The 16,435-nt window shown below is 38.6% G+C and overlaps 2 protein-coding genes across 2 annotated transcripts; one reads left to right on the top strand and one right to left on the bottom strand.

The window, feature by feature from the left end:
* Positions 1 to 7,144: 7,144 nt before the first annotated feature.
* Positions 7,145 to 11,266, bottom strand: LOC146713587 (lactose-binding lectin l-2-like). Its single transcript, XM_085448927.1, has 9 exons — positions 11,191 to 11,266; positions 10,988 to 11,014; positions 10,834 to 10,872; positions 8,893 to 8,919; positions 8,738 to 8,782; positions 8,500 to 8,606; positions 8,288 to 8,422; positions 8,091 to 8,199; positions 7,145 to 7,403 (listed from the first exon to the last, which is right to left on the bottom strand). Exons 1-9 carry the CDS (start codon positions 11,249 to 11,251, stop codon positions 7,327 to 7,329), a joined length of 627 nt encoding a protein of 208 aa, XP_085305053.1. The 5' UTR covers positions 11,252 to 11,266; the 3' UTR covers positions 7,145 to 7,326.
* A 2,126-nt stretch (positions 11,267 to 13,392) lies between these two features.
* LOC146713586 (uncharacterized) lies at positions 13,393 to 14,696 on the top strand (the record flags this gene model as incomplete). The annotated part of the gene is made up of 1 exon (XM_085438697.1): positions 13,393 to 14,696. A coding segment is annotated over one exon (609 nt), but the record flags the coding sequence as incomplete, so codon positions are not given.
* Between the last annotated feature and the right edge of the window lie 1,739 nt (positions 14,697 to 16,435).

The raw sequence follows: 16,435 nt of genomic DNA, 5'->3' as shown, positions 1-16,435 counted from the left end.
ACATTTGCTTCAGTTTAGCTAAGTTTTATTTATATACCATCAAATCTCAGCAAAAGCCATATCAGTGTGGTAGAACTTTATAATGTCACACTATGAAGCATTATTGAGTTATTAGTGATTCTGAAAGATTGACATTGAATAATTTTTTAAATGAAATTACTGAATTTATTTTTTAAAATTTGCAGATTCCAAGTGTTGTGATGTCTGCAATGTAACTCACATCAGCCATCTCTCTATGCTAAGGAAAATCAAGACATCTGGGCTGACATTGAAGCATAAAATTCCCATGAAAACACAAACCAATGTATAATAGTGTTTGTGTTATGCTGTCTCCTACTTCTTTCATTTTCCAGTTACATTTTTCCTTTCTTGGTAGCACCCAATCTAAACATCACAATTACAAATCAACAAAAGCTACATTGTCTTTTAGGCATTGTGTCTTTAACAAGTGCCGACTGGTTGTTTTATTATAGCACTGATCTTACAAAACTGTTCTTTCTTCTGTTTTTCTTGTTTTGTTTTCTCTTTTCTTTTGGTCTTTTGTGCAATTGAAGCTTTCAGTCAAGTATCTGTCTGTGTTACATCTCATTGGGGAATTTTATATTTATCTGCAAGTGCTGGTTCTGTTATCAGTCTTAATTATATGTCCGTCTAGTCCAAACTCTGGACAATTAAAAAAATGTTGTCATAGGCATGACAGTTTGATCACCTTTTAAAATACTTTGTGGATTCTATAACCAGTATTCCTAACTTTTTGGCTGTCTCTGTACAGTTGAATTAAGGTGAAACATTAAAAAGTTAAAAATAACTCACAGAAGCTTTATGCATACCTTTTTTGTATCATGTTGACCACGGCCCCATCATGTGGTCAGATACTGCAACTACAATGGACAAGGCAAAGTAACAAAGTAAATCCAGTTATAAATGATATGTCCTAATACTTGAATAGAAAATTGGGATGACCTCTGTATTACTATAAAAAATTAGGGACTCTTTAGGTCACCAAGACTTCTTCAGTGTATTCAAGTGCAATACACATTGACCTAAAAACGTGTGTCAACACCAAATGGGAACTGAAAAAATAAGCCATATCACAAGTACTCAAAACCTGAAGATCATGTAATAGCCAAGTCCAAATTTATAAACACACACACACACACACACACACACACACACACACACACACACACACACACACACACACACACATATATCTAAATGCATTTCTGCATTTAGATATATGCATTTCTGGCTGATTACCTTTAACTCTTTAGTTAGAGTGAATCCTATTGAGTTTAAAACTAAATATGTACCTACTTTGACTACACAGTGGTGGATGAACATATATTGGTTGTTTGAGAAAAGAATAATAGCTGGATGCCTTTGAATGAAACTGGTCACATGTTCATGGGTCTACTCACACATTTCAATGTTTAACATTTTAATGATACAGACAAGACAGAAAGAAAAGTTCGTTTTTGGACAAAGGTTTTGCTAAAAGCAGAATTTCAATACATAAAATTACTTCATTTTGTCATAATTTCATCTATTGACTGATGTTCAAAGAGGAGGATCCACAGAGCATAACCGCTCAACAATAAAAAAACAAACAAACAAAAAAAAAACTTTTTCTGTGGCAATGGGGAAATACATGGTATTAAAGTCCATCTATCCATCTTCTTTGACTTTTCCACATTAGACCGATTGCTGGACTGATTGATTGATGTATGGATGGATGTATGGATGGTCAAGGATCATATATTCGCCTTTAGCCACAAACTGTGTATGTATGGGTCTACCGATACACCATCAGAAATTAGCCTCCTCCACAAGGTGCCTGGGCTGGGGTGACGAGTCTAGCCTTGGCTGGAGGTTAGATGTTTCAGGCATTAGGAGATCGAGGCGCAGACTCACAACACACTGAAGATATTATTTCCCTTGACTGGCTTGGTGCCTTGGTGTCCTCATCAAATCACTGAAGAAGTTGACGGGGAGTGTGTGGAGAGGGTCCACACTTTCCGGTTCTTTGGTGTCCTCATCTCTGCTGACATCTCCTGGACAGGAAACATCTCAGCGGTCGTCAAGAAGGCCCAACAGCAGCTGCACTTCCTGAGAGTCCTCAGGAAGTACAAGCTGAACGCCAACCTGCTGCTGACCTTCTACCGCTCGTCCATTGAGAGCCTGCTAACCTACTGCATCACGGTATGGTACGGCAGCTGCACCAAAGCAGATAGAGTGGAATTTATACCAATTCCACGTGCAATAACTCAACTGTATATACATAACACAATTTATTACATATTACTTACGGCTTGTATATTGTACATTCTATATATATATATATATGTTTTTCCCTATGTTAATACTGTCCATATGTACATAGCGCTGCAGAACTGTACCCCCCCAGCATGTTTACACTGAGTAGGAGATGCTCTGTATCTCACTGTACAACTGTATAGTGACAATAAAGGCATTCTATTCTATTCTATTCTATTCTATTCTATTCTATTCTAAGTTGGCTGGAGAGAGGTACATCTTGGCATCACTGTTTACACCACTGTCCCTACAACCTGGACTTGGATAAATGGCAACAATAGACTGAGAATGGACAGATGTCTTTTGCATCTTGATTACATACATACATAAAAAAATACATACAAATGGGTTTACTAGCCATAATAACTGCACTTTATCTACATTCCTTTTAGTCCAGGAGTGTCAATTTTAGCTGGCAGTCATGGGTCACCTACAATAAAATGGCACGAGACTGGAATAAAATGCATCCATCAACTGGAGGACTTTATTAAAGAGAATACATGTTTACACATCAACACACAGTAACAAATCCAACCTATCTGCAAGCAATTGGCTTCCTTTTATACTCGTCCTGTCTCAGGTGAGCATCTGGAATAGCCCAAGTCTGGGGGTCAGCATAAGAAATGAAAACATAAACCTCCACATGAGCAAACATCAACCACAATATAACATATGATCGACATATTCAGATTTGTAACAACTCCTATACATTACTCAATAACATTATAACTTCAACCACTTCTATATACATGAAAACACCTTAACCCCACTCCCCTAGCCTGGCACATTGGTTTGCTCCAGGAGCTCATAAGCAGGTGATTGAGCTGCTTGTATTCTTTTGTTCCAGAAAAGAAGCAACCAGGAAAGGTCAGTACTGTTACCTACTGATGGGTAGATGAGGCCTCGTGAAGCGTTTCAGCACATTCCCCAAACTGCATCGACACTGTGTCGACACAGTTTTGCTCCATACTGACACCTGCTGGACCTTAAATATCATTGCAGGCAACTTACTTGAGACTCACAACAGACACTGATTCAATGACCTAGTCATACTTATATACACTGTATACACTGTAAGGTATTGTACTTTCCATGGAATCATTTTATATCTTCTATATTACAAATATTGTAGACATGTTTAAAATATATTATGAATGACATTAAGTGAAAATTAAAATGAAAGTATTGTGAATGTAATATTACCCATTTGACTCAGAGTTTATTATAAATTTCTATTCAGAAAAATAGGTTTATCCAATGTTTTTGCATTCAGTCTATTGCATTTTTTGTTTTTGTTTTTACACCATTTCCCCAGCTTTGGAAAACTCACAGGAACAGATGAAGCTGGGGTACACAAAAGCTGTAAAGCCAGGTGGATAAGGTTCTGATAAGATGTCTTCCTATTCCCTCAGTACGTTACACTCTCTCTCCACAATACTAAGGGGTTGGCAGTCCTTTATAATAAAATTCAGGACTGCCTGGTCCAGAGCAGTCTTCCTAGATGAAAATAATAAAACACATATTAATTTAAAAAAAAAAAATGATGATAAAGATGTTCAGTGTTGTTATGGATTCAAATATTGGAGATGGATACAAGAGGAAGTCAAAGTCAAAGTCAAAGTCAACTTTATTTGTCGATTCTGCCACATGTACAGGACATACAGAGAATAGAAATTGCGTTACTCTCAATCCCTAGATAAATAGCAAATGAACATTTAAATATATTTAAATATAAAAGTGATTAAAAATGCAAGTAAAATAATTAAAAAGTAAAAATTTAAATAAATACAATTTTACATATAACAAGAAAGCTATACAATATACAATATAATGGGTAAGTGACATTGAGTGTAAACCAGGCAGAGTAGTGTACCACAATAAAAAAAACCACAATAACAACACTGGTCCGGCCGGGTTGAGTCAAACGATGATTTTAATGTACACGCGTGGGAGATGGACACCGTACGCAGACAGCATCAGATCTCAAAATGGTGGAGCATTGATCAAACTCTTATAGCCTCTAGTGGCCCCACCTAATCATAAAAGCCTAAACATTCACATTCTTTCTCTCACACGGCGCCTAAGCTACGACCTTGTTTATCTGCTCCTGCTGAGATGGGGCAGAAAACTCCAGCATGTTCTGTTCTCTTCTAATCAGACAAATAAGGCGATGACTTTCTGTGAACAGTATTTCTTATAACTCAGCAGTATAATGCATCATAAAACAATATCATTCATTCACAATAAATCAGCAGTCTAATGTAATGCAAATGTAATAGTTATCACCTTCTTCTAATTCAGGAGAATAATGCAAACTAAAACTACATAATAATTCACAACCTTTAATTAGGGGTCTAACATGGCATAAGGTAATATTATAATCCCACAGTGTCTATATAGGCCTACCAGTGTTCATTCTTGGTGTGTTTGTCTCCTCATTTTCATGTTTGGCTCTGTAATGCCTAAACACTGGGGAGGTGCTTTTGTTTGTGTAAGAAATGCAGAACAGATGTGACATTTAACCTGCATAAAATGAAATAAATAATTTACACTTCAAGTCACATTGCTGTTTTTTTCTATTCTGATAGATTACACTGAAACAAAGGCAGACAAACTATTACCTTATTTGCAGTTAAAAGATCAAAATGATCCCAGACAGCAGAAACATTTATTTTTCTTTCGGGCTCCATTTTGTTATGGAGAGATGTGTATTATTATTTTTTTTTTTATCTTTGCCAGAGTAATTTTGTGTTTTTTTTTGTTTGTTTTTTTTTTGGTGGCGACTCATTCTGTTGGCAGATATGGATGCGGTACCTTTTAAACACAGTTTGGCACGTAGGCAATTAGCGATACAGCAGCTGTATCGATCACGTGACTTTTTCTTAAAGCGACGCACGCACCGATACAGGCATCGCTAGGTGAGCTTGATACATGCGTCGATGCGTCAGTGTTGCTGGACCCATCACTACTGTTACCACTTCTCTTTTTACATATACGAATAATTTAGGTTATACACAAATGATTAAATGTGACCAGCTGTAACTCAAGTTCTTTTCCTTACACAGGTAGGGTGGCCGGTCCCCCTGTCTGTTCACCTTTCACAAGCAGTCACTTAAATACTAACTCAAAAAACCTAATAAAAAATGTGTTTTTCTTTATTATATAGTTTATAAATGCCAATCAGTCAAATTAATAAAAATACAAGTAAGGGTAATGGAACCCCTAGACGAAAGCTTGTTTTGCAGTATATTTCACAATATGAAAAGGTCATCATCCCGGAGTCTTCCTGCGCTGGCCTGCCTTGTCTGACTCTCTTTCTTACTCTTTTTCTCCCTGCTTTTGTATGTGTGTTTATGTTTTGGGCCGTGTTTTTTTTATTTAGCTCTTACAGCATCGGTTTCCCTCCAGGCTTCCCCACCCAGATGTTAAACCTTGCCAAAGATCTGCAATATTAACCAGTCTGGTCCTCATGGGGTCATCAGAGTGACTATTTTAGCCTGAACCACTCCCTTAGTCATTGTAAGATTGTTGCACTGGCTTGAGGTTTTGTGTTGTGGATTCTGTCCTGGTTATGTTTTACATCAGTTTGTTGTCTTTAGTGCTGGCTAGATGCTGAAGTACCATGACCAAAGCTTGACATCTGAACCACAAAAACCTTTTCAGATCGTTCTAGCCTTACTGATTACAGAATTTCTTGGAGGTTTAAATGTTAAAGTGCTAAAGTCACACATTATAGATTTAAATAAAAGTGGAAAAAAAAATGGTTTGAAGGTTACAAAACTCAGTTCACAACTAGACTTTCTGATTTACAAGTACAAAATATTTATGACCACAATTTGAGCCCATAGCTTTTCTACTAGTTGGGGCGACTATGCAGAAATATGCTGACAGTCTGAGGAATTTTTCCGACATTTTCTCACAAAGTCAAAGACATTTTTCAAATTGAAAAGGAAAAAAAAGAACTTGTGAATTCCATCAGAGCTCTGAGTGTAAGGATTGTTTCATATGGCAATTTATTGTGAAAGCTTATTTTTTTTAAATGCCCTGTATTTGTATAGTGGAAGTGTCTTGCCCAAGGACACAACGACTTACCTAGTAATTGCTTAGGCTGCTACGATACTTAAAGTTATTTACAGAAGAATTTGCATCTGTTTCCCAGGAAAACACTTCAAAATTAAATGAGATTAAGTGAATCCATAATATGGCTCACACCCCAGAAAGTACAGGGTACTTACAGTGCACTTGTTTCATTGTTTCCTGCAGAAACCTGACTTGTTGCCTGCAAATTGCCTGTAAGTACAGGGTACTTGTGCTTTATTTGAGCGTCAAGTTATAAAGTGTTACCCTGATATGTTCTCTGTCAACCATCGACTCTTTATAAATTTAAGGAACAAACTTAAAGATAAGACTGCAACCTAACCAAATATATTTTAAATGGATAATTCAGATAATTAAGAGCAATGAGTTTTCAGTGAGTTTACAATACTTTAGTCAGACTGCAGCCTATTCTGGTGTCTACCATTGACTTTCCTTATCTTAACCCAGACATGCTGCAGTTTGGAGGAACATCTCTGTAACCAGCAGGGTCGGTAGCCATGCCTCCACCCTGCTGGCTGTCAGAAGAACATGATTGACAGTTTCTATGTCACCATGAATAAAAATCTCATCCCATGGAAGGCACAGCTCCTTCGGGGCATTTGGACATGAATTTAAAAAAAAACAGAAGTATTCAATTGCTTATGGTAGGGTGATTAACACATCACAGAGGAAATTTCTTTCAATGCTAATAGTTTTAATTTAAGAATGAAATACAGTTCACTCTACAAAGTAAAGGTCTACAGAAAGCTTTCTTTTAATCGTACAGAAAATTCAGCTCCAGTTCATTGCACATGATGCCTGATTGCTTGCATCATAGCGATGGTGTGGAAATACAGAGAAAGAAACAGCACTGAGAAAGAAAAACACAGATCTTTGTGCTTTTTACTGATGCATTATAGAGTTGATTCACAATTACATAATAATGTTTCCACAGATAGACGGGAGCTCAGTTTCACAGTCCATGCTCTCTAAGCATCCACTCTTTTCCTCTGCAAGAAAACCAAAATAAAACACAAAAATCACACTCAGTCAGTGCTACTCAGACTAAAAAGGTTTCCAACATGGGGTGACAATGTTTAGCAAATAAGTGTAATTTTAGTTTGTTCAGTACTAACTGTGAAATTACAGTATTTGTAAATGGTAATGGTATTTACATTAAAGGGTATTTGTCAAGAAGACTGACACAAACAGTGATTAGCTGTTTTACTTCCTGATTCACAGCCATTTATGTTACTCAATTCAGTGTTCTGTGCCTATATATAAATGTCCCTGTCTTTTTAATCTGTTTCACCCACCATGTTTGTACACAATACTTACAGTTATTTTTTGTACCGCACAATTAACATCTTAGTGAGTGGACAACATTAATCCACATATTAATAACCCAGTACATAGAAGTTTTGAACATAACATGATAGCTTTGTGTAACTTCAGAACACTGTATTTTTTATTTTATTTCTAAAATCTCAATTATTTAATGATGCATCACTGGGAACACAAACTGTAAATATTCTAGGATAAGAAACAATGCTCAGTGCAATAATAAGAAAAGAAAAATATACTTTAATACATACTTTTAAAACACTTGATAGAGTAGTAATGAGTTTGAAGTGATAATCAAAATAAATGAATCCAAATAAGATTGTTTTGTTTTTTTAAACACTTGACAGACTTACCAGTAAAAGTTATTTGCAAACAGTGGTGCTCATCTTCGGCTGTGTCTCCATTACAAAAGTCAGCAAAAGCAGACATTCCCAAATAATCACTCCAGGACCAAGAAGGATTCTGTTAAAGCAAAATAAAATATTATATAAATTCATATTCATAAAAAAAAACAATTGTTTCTCAAAATCTTAGACATCATGCTATTTACCCCTGGACTATTATGGCCTCCAACCCAAAATTCTCCATGATCATGTCCAGCACGCTTCAGCTCCGCTTGAATCTCATAAGCTTGAAAGTCATCATACACAGATGCAAGCTGTCCTCCATGAGAGTGACAGTTATTCTACGATGGAGATAAACAGCATGGAGTGACCAAGAAAATGTAAGATTTATTAATAGGAAAAAAGTCATCCTTGTTACCTGAGCATCGTCCCAGGTCATGTTTTCTGGAACAAAGATGAGGCACTGTTGACTGTGCATACTCCATCCATCTGGGCAAGATGGATGCCAGCCCCCAAATGAGTCATCTGCAAACAAATAACAAATAAAGAAGAAAGCATGAAACTGAGTCTGCAGTGCAGATTTTCCTTATGTTCAAATTTAATTTTAAAGAAGGAAAAAATTAAATAAATTCATATACTCCAATAACTATACCCACCTTCTGTAGATGGGGGTGCTGGTGGTGTTACCCAAAAGTCTGCATCTACAAGAGTTAAAATGTTTTTTAGTCGCAATTAATTTTTTAGGGTAATAAATGTATTTATTAGTGGATCAAAAAAAATATTCTCATTAAAAGACAACTTTTAGATTCACCTGGCACAATTGTTTCCTCTGGAAGAGCTGCAAAGACAGTTTGAACCACAGATATTTTTTAGTGTATCATTGCTGTGGTGTCATTCATTACCTTCTACGTTCTACAACATTAAAAAGAAATACAAAATGCAGGTAAATTACAGAAGTGAAGAGATATTAGCAAAATGTAAACTAAGAAATAAAAATGTTACCTAGCATGTCCTTATATACAGTATAATCACTGTATGATTACATAAGCTTATGATGTGTATTATATGACCTTATTGTACAATATTTTTTTAAACAACTAAATAAAGAAGAAAGTATGAAACTGAGTGTACAGTTGTGGCCAAAAGTTTTGAGAATGACACAAATATTAGTTTTCAAAAAGTTTGCTGCTTCAGTGTTTTTAGATCTTTGTTTCAGTTGTTTCTGTGATGTATAGAAGTATAATTACAAGCACTTCATGAGTTTCAAATGTTTTTTATTGAGAATTACATCACGTTTATGCAAAGAGTCAGTATTTGCAGTGTTGGCCCTTCTTTTTGAAGACCTCTGCAGTTGTCAATTAACTTCTGTGCCAAATCCTGACTGATGGCAACCCATCCTGTCATAATCACTTCTTGGAGTTTGTCAGAATTAGTGGGTTTTTGTTTGTCCACCTGCCGCTTGAGGTTTGGCCACAGGTTCTCAATTGGACTGAGGTCTGGGGAATTTCCAGGCCATGGACCCAAAATTATTTGTTCCCTGAGCTACTTACGTATCACTTTGGCCTTATGGCACGGTGCTCCATCATGCTGGAAAAGGCATTGTTCTTCATCAAACTGTTCTTGGATGGTTGGAAGAAGTTGCTGTTGGAGGGTGTTTTGGTACTATTCTTTATTCATTCCTGTTTTTTGGCATAATTGTGAGTGAGCCCACTCCCTTGGATGAGAAGCAACCCCACACATGAATGGTCGCAGGATGCTTTACTGTTGGCATGACACAGGACTGATGGTAGCACTCACCTTTTCTTCTCTGGACAGGCCTTTTTCCAGATGTCCCAAACATCAGAGAAAATGACTTTGCCCCAGTCCTCAGCAGTCCACTCGCTGTACATTTGCAGACTATCAGTTTGTCTGTGGTGGGTTTTTTTGGGAGAGAAGTGGCTTCTTTGCTGCCCTTCTTGACACCAGTCCATCTTCCAAAAATCTTTGCCTCACTGTGCGTGCAGATGGACTCACACCTGCCTGCTACCATTCCTGAGCAAGCTCTGCACTGGTGGCACTCTGATACCGCAGCTGAATCATCTTTAGGAGACGATCCTGGTGTTTGCTGGACTTTCTTGAGCGCCCTGAATCCGTCTTCACAAGAATTGATCCGCTTTCCTTCAAGTTCTTGATGATGTGATAAATGGTTGATTTAGGTGCAGTCTTAGTAGCAAAAACATCCTTGCCTGTGAAGCCCTTTTTATGCAACGCAATGATGGCTACGTGTGTTTCCTTGCAGGTCACCATGTTTAATAGGAAGAACAACGATTTCAAGCATCACCCTCCTTTTAATGCATGCAGTCTGTTATTCTAACTCAGTCAGCATAACATAATGATCTCCAGCCTTGTGCTTGTCAACATTCTCACCTGAGTTGATGAGAACATTATTAAAATGATCTCAGCAGGTCCCTTTATGGCATGAAATGCTGAATGATGAAATGCAGTGGAAATTGAATTTTTGAGATTAAGTTCATTTTCATGGCAAATAAGGATTTTGCAATTCATCTGATCACTCTCCAAAACATTCTACTGTAGAGTATATGGATATAAAAACTGAAGCAGCAAACTTTGTGAAAACAAGTATTTCTGTCATTCTCAAAACTTTTGGCCACGACTGTACAGTATAGATTTTTCTTATGCTCAACTTCAATTTTAAAGAATGAAAAAAATAAAATAGAATAAAAGAAAATCACATACTCCAATAAGTACTCACCTTCTGTAGATGGTGGCGGTGTCCCCCAATTGTCTACATCTGCATGAGTTAAAATGTTCTTTGGTTCCAATTAATTTTGTAGTGCAATAACTTCCATTATTTATTAATGTATTGAAAAAATATATTCTCATTAAAAGACAACTTTTAAATTCACCTGGCATGATTGTTTCCTCTGGAAGAGCTGCAAAGACAGTTTGAAAGACGTTTTATTTGAAACACAATTCTTTTTTGTGAAAAATCTAAGATATTCCATTCTCTGGTCATGTGTTGCATGTATATTCTGTATCTGCAGAGTATATATGTATATTATAAAGTAGATAAAGTGAGAGGAAAAAAATACTTGTTTTAAATACTCACATAGACTGTGTGTGAAAGTCATCATGACACACACATGCAGAAACACAGTCAGCATCTTCATGGTGCAGAAATGAAATCTGATGATAACGTTTGAAAAACATATTAGGAAATGTTACTTTTGCAGTCAGCTCATAATGCTGTACTGATATTTAATAGATAACTACTAATTATTCATTAATAATGAAGAAATAAATCGACTGTAAAATTACCTTTTGTTTGTCCTTATCAGTGTCAGTTTGCCTGTGTTGAGCAACTGTATGCAGCTTCAAGTCAGAAAGAAATGACTAATTCAAACACGATCAAGAGCTTTTATTGGCCTGATAACACCCTCATCCTTGTCCAATGAATTATTTTTGTTCTGGAGGCAGCTCACCTGACCTGCCACCAGAACAAATAAGGTAAACTTTATAACGTTCATGTGTATTCAAGGCAGTGGATATATAAACTAAAGCAAATAATCATTGTAACGTGGTACTTTAACCTCCAAACACCCGAAATCTTTCATGGCATGCATTTTTAACTTCCAGTGTTGGGTGTAATGCGTTACTAAGTAACGCGTTACTGTAATTAAATTACTTTTCCACTGAAAAAGTAGAGTAACTAATTACTGTTCATTTTTAGGTATTTTAATTAGTTACTTACAATGCACTTGTGTTACATTGTAAAATAATTAAACTCGCTGAATATCATTATTTAGTTTCAATGATTTATCTTCTAAATGTAGAAGTAAACTCTGCCGCTTTAACATCGCTGTAGTGCAGCTGTACGTCATTTCGCGCCAGTTTGCTGCATAGTCGTATTCTAAAGCGGAAGATGTCGGACTCGGCTGAAGCGAGTGTCTGTGTTTTGAAATGGACATATTCCCGTCTCTTCACTTTTCTGAAACAAGCAGACACGAACATTACAGTAATATGTAAGCTATGTCCTGGGGACAAAAAACTATCGTCTGCTGTTAATAGCACGAGTAATCTACTGAAGCGCCTGACACGACAGCATAGACGAACACTTCTGAGTGATCCTTGTTCATCATCCGTGGATAACACCGCGGCAACTCCTGCTAAGCAGGCAAAACGTGATTTTTACTTCAGCAGCACAGAAAGCGTCTGAAGGTGATCTTAAAAAAATAATTGCAGGCTACATTGTGGAAGAGATGCTACCGCTGCGTACTGTAGAGTCTACGTCTTTAAAAATATTATTTATTATTTAAAGAGTTTAATTTCTATTGTTTGCCCACTCAAGGTTTATAGGGATTTTAAGAAGTATTTAGTTAAATTACTTTTTTAGTAATTAACCCTCTGAGTTCGCCGGACGTACCGGCGCGTCAAAATCACATGACCAATTTAAGACGACACAACATGCAGCATGTCAGAGTCTCCATTTCAACTTGGGTTGAAAGTGCGGACTTCAAACTAAATACCAGTTTTTGAATTGTGTTGATGGGCCACGTAAAACCAGAGTTATAAAATAAAAAATACACGCAATGTTTTTTTTCTGAACAAAACAGTGGTGTTTACAGCGGGAAGAACGGTAAAAACTGCATTTTCTACAGACAGCGCTAGCAAACACTCTCCGCTTGCGAGTGAAAAAAGCAAAAACACCCCTTCCCTATTGGTGTGAGTTTACCATGTAAGCCAATCAAAGAAATGATAAGGCAACATGTGACATTTGGTTGTTTAGGGAGAAGGGGAAGTTTTTAGGAGTGACACTCGCAACGGAAAGCGGGCGAGCGAAAGACAGAGAGAGAGAGTGAGTTTTCATATGTGAGACATTAGTGACGTTTAGCATGTTTGGAGGCTGTAGCTAGTGTGTTGTGTAGTTATTGTCTTGTATTGTGTGTCAGTTATACTGCTGAATTTCATATTTGCTCTAAAAAAGCCGTCAAAGGCAGATTCCAGTGTAAACGCTGTTCTGTCAGACCTGCAGGTTTTAGGCCTGTGGTGTTCTCCTCTGTCTTATACTGAGCACAAACTACATTTTTGGACTGGCACAAATAATTTGTGTGCCTTCTTATTTGATGCAGCACACCTGATTGTTCTGTAAATAGATTTAAATGGTTATATAAAAAACGCCTGAGGCCTTGGCTGCATTTTTAGGTAAATAGTACCATATAACTTTGTTGTTTGCAAAACTTGTGCATAATTTTTAGAAATGTACAATTTCTATTTGTATTTCAAGTTATGAAAATGATTCGTTAAATATGTTTGTGGGTTGATCAACTGGTCTCTGAGTGCTATTGACACCCTTTTCTCAACGAGAAGTCGGGGCTCGGGAGAGCCTGAGTGCCCTGGAGGGACTTTCCCTGCCGGTTACACGATGGACGGGTGGCAGAACTGGAGGACCGTGTGCCTGGCGGGACTGTCGATCGAGGACGCTGAAGATATCTACCTATTCGGAACCATGATAACAGGGTTCATGCTGATCGGCGTTGGCTTAGCCCTGGTTTATCAGAGAAATAAGAAAGCGGAACCGGCTGTTCAAACCCCCACAAGGCTGCCCGCTGGATTCGAAGCGACGGGACGAGGTGCGACCTCTCACAACGAACGTAATATGGTCAACACCTTGGAGACGCTTACAGCTGCTGTGAAGGCTCAAAACAACACCATTGAGCGTATGAGGGGAAACATCAGAGAGAGGCCTGCTCAAAATGAGACCCTTGAGCGACAGTTGGAAAACATCGCGGAACGGATCACTGCAGTTGTGAGGTCTCAGAATCAAAAGACTGACAACACCACGGAACAGAAGTTTGATACCATCATGGGGAGGCTCGCAGTTCTTCAACGGAAGATCGAGAGACCAGCCTCGGAGTGCTAGAATTCGAGCTGCTCACAAAGGAGAAATCAACAATATTCAACATTTGGACACCACGGCCCCAGCTGCAGGCCCAAGACTGGAGCCCACCAAAACAACTCCCTGATAACGACTGTGTGATGACTATTCTTCCCGCCCCATGAAGGACACCTGGATTGGCTGGAGGACTGTTTACTTAGCCTGATAGGCCGAAGGACACTGTCTCAGCTAAACTATGGACACGCACACACACACACACTTACACTGATAAGCACTCACTCATCCCCCTCCCTTTCCAACGCCTTCGATGCTTGTGCCCTACCGGGGATGATAGCAGTCAACTGGACCAGCACAGATGCTGCAGGACCGGATGCGCTGTCTACGCCGGCTCTCTCTTACCCTTTACCCGCCCCTGTTGCTTGTCTCGTGTTTCTATGGTGTATTGATAGTCATGTGCTTTTGTGCTGAGGTGTTTTTTCTTTTATCAAACTGTTCTCCCACTAGGAGCTCAGTCTGAGTGGAGTTTTTTTTTCTCCTCCTCTTACCTCATGTAGTGTATTTTCGTTGTTTTTTTCCTATCAGCCTACCTTCTGACATGTCTGCCCAATGTGATGTTTGTGTAAAGTTGGTCAGAAGGTTCCTTTGTGAGTGCGCATGCGCCATTAGCGTGCTGCCTGCTGTAACCCCTAATTTCCCTCGGGATGAATAAAGTATTCTGATTCTGATGTGATTATTACAGATGTAATTCATATTTCAGAGTAGTAATTGTAAATTACTTCGTGTAATCAAGATGAGAGACCACGGCTATAAAAGCGAAGGTGGATTTGGGAAGTCTGTCGCAGCCATGTCCTGTCCGTTTACGCGAGCAACCCATTGCGGAAGGTGCAAGATTGATAAGGAGAGTCCTCAGAATTCAGCGTATATTGCGGGATAGACAGGATCCTTTAGCTCAGCGCGACAGTGTGCTCATTGAGAGATATCGATATTCCCGTGAGGGTATTATTTACTTAACCAACTTGTTGACGAGGGGGTGCAGGACCACCACCTGTCTTTTTTGCTCTGCCCTCTTCTTGGTTGCTGTTATGAACAAACTAACAGAGTATTACAGGGTCCCTTGCCAAGAGACGAAAAGCAATATAAGAGATAAATATTACCATTCTGTAGAATACTCCTGTATTTCACTTTTACTTGTTCCCATGTTCTTGTGGGTCCTGTTGTGGCTCTAATGTGAAAGGGGATATAATATAACATATTATAATATAATATAATGCCATATAATATTGGACAATATAGTGTCATATGATAGATCTACACTACCGCCTACTGGTGTTGGCCAGAGGGGCCGATGGCGCGATATGGCAGCCTGGCTTCTGTCAGTCTGTCCCAGGGCAGCTGTGGCTGCTTCCACCAGTGTGTGAATGTGGGAGTGAATGAATAGTGGTATCGTAAAGCGCTTTGGGTGCCTTGGAAAGCGCTATATAAACCCAATCCATTATTATTATTATTATTAAATTACCTACGAGTTTGATTTGTCAGCAACTTTCTGCCAGCCCTCTCTCCTTGCTTTTGCAGCCTTTGCAGTGTTCCCTTGCGTTTTAATTAAACTCTGAAACTCCTGAAATCCCTCACTCATGAGTTCTTGCTCTGCTGCCAGAAAATACCGAGCCGAGCGTGCTCCTTCGACATTTTCGCCGACCAATCAGCGGGTTGCCGATCAGTGTTTCTACTATCGATGCGTAGCCCCTTTTACGACACCCAGTGATGTCACATTACTGCGTCCAGCTATACTAATCGTCAACGGTAGGTGTGTTCGGGGAACCGGATTAGCGAGCTCACGGTTAGCGCGATGATTTGGTCTTGGATGTGTCATTTGATCTTGGATATAGTAAGCGACGTACGAAGAATGGGCCCCAGAGCGGTCATTGAAAGTTTGTTTGTTTTGTTTTGTAATAAACATATTTAAAACCATCAGTACCACACTGGAAATAATACTGCTATCTATAATAACGTCTGCGGGAGAGCCAGAGAGTTCAATTTGCAAAATGAAGACTGCATTCTGTCTCTGCTTGGGTTTTTTGAGTGGAAAATAATGCCTTTTGGGTTGTGTTATGCCCCAAGTACATTCCAGAGGATAATGTAGTGTTTGGAGGCCAACACTGTCAGTATTCACTGCCAAACACATCATTTGCTAAGAGCTTCCTGACCTGCAGTCTATTTAGACCAAGTGGTTCAGTACCAAAGCCAGGAAAAGACCTCTCCCACCCTGACAATGGGCTCTTCTCACTGTTGAAGTCAGGGAAGCAATTCCACCCCTTGAGCCCAACACAGAGAGAATGAGGAGGAGCTTTTCCTCCCAGGCTATTAAGGCCCTGAACCAGGTGTAGGACTGGACTCTCCACATATCTCTAATCACCATTGCGCATGCACTTAATAACAACAACAATGATGTACTTCTGAT

The sequence above is a fragment of the Copadichromis virginalis genome, linkage group LG3 (assembly GCF_057382275.1).
Source record: "Copadichromis virginalis isolate Kocher_CV1m ecotype Utaka linkage group LG3, C_Virginalis_male_GT1.1, whole genome shotgun sequence".
Taxonomy (NCBI): Eukaryota; Metazoa; Chordata; class Actinopteri; order Cichliformes; family Cichlidae; genus Copadichromis; species Copadichromis virginalis.
The sequence above is the reverse complement of the archived record's forward strand: the minus strand, read 5'-3'. Positions and strand labels throughout refer to the sequence as shown.

Excerpts from the sequence above, each read along its gene's own strand:
- LOC146713587 (XM_085448927.1), bottom strand. The coding sequence starts at position 11,251 with ATGAAGATGCTGACTGTGTTTCTGCATGTGTGTGTCATGATGACTTTC. Across the intron at positions 11,015-11,190 it reads GACTTTCACACACAGTCTAT|CTCTTCCAGAGGAAACAATC; the intron begins GTGAGTATTTAA and ends CTGTCTTTGCAG. Across the intron at positions 8,920-10,833 it reads ACCGCCACCATCTACAGAAG|CTCTTCCAGAGGAAACAATT; the intron begins GTGAGTACTTAT and ends CTGTCTTTGCAG.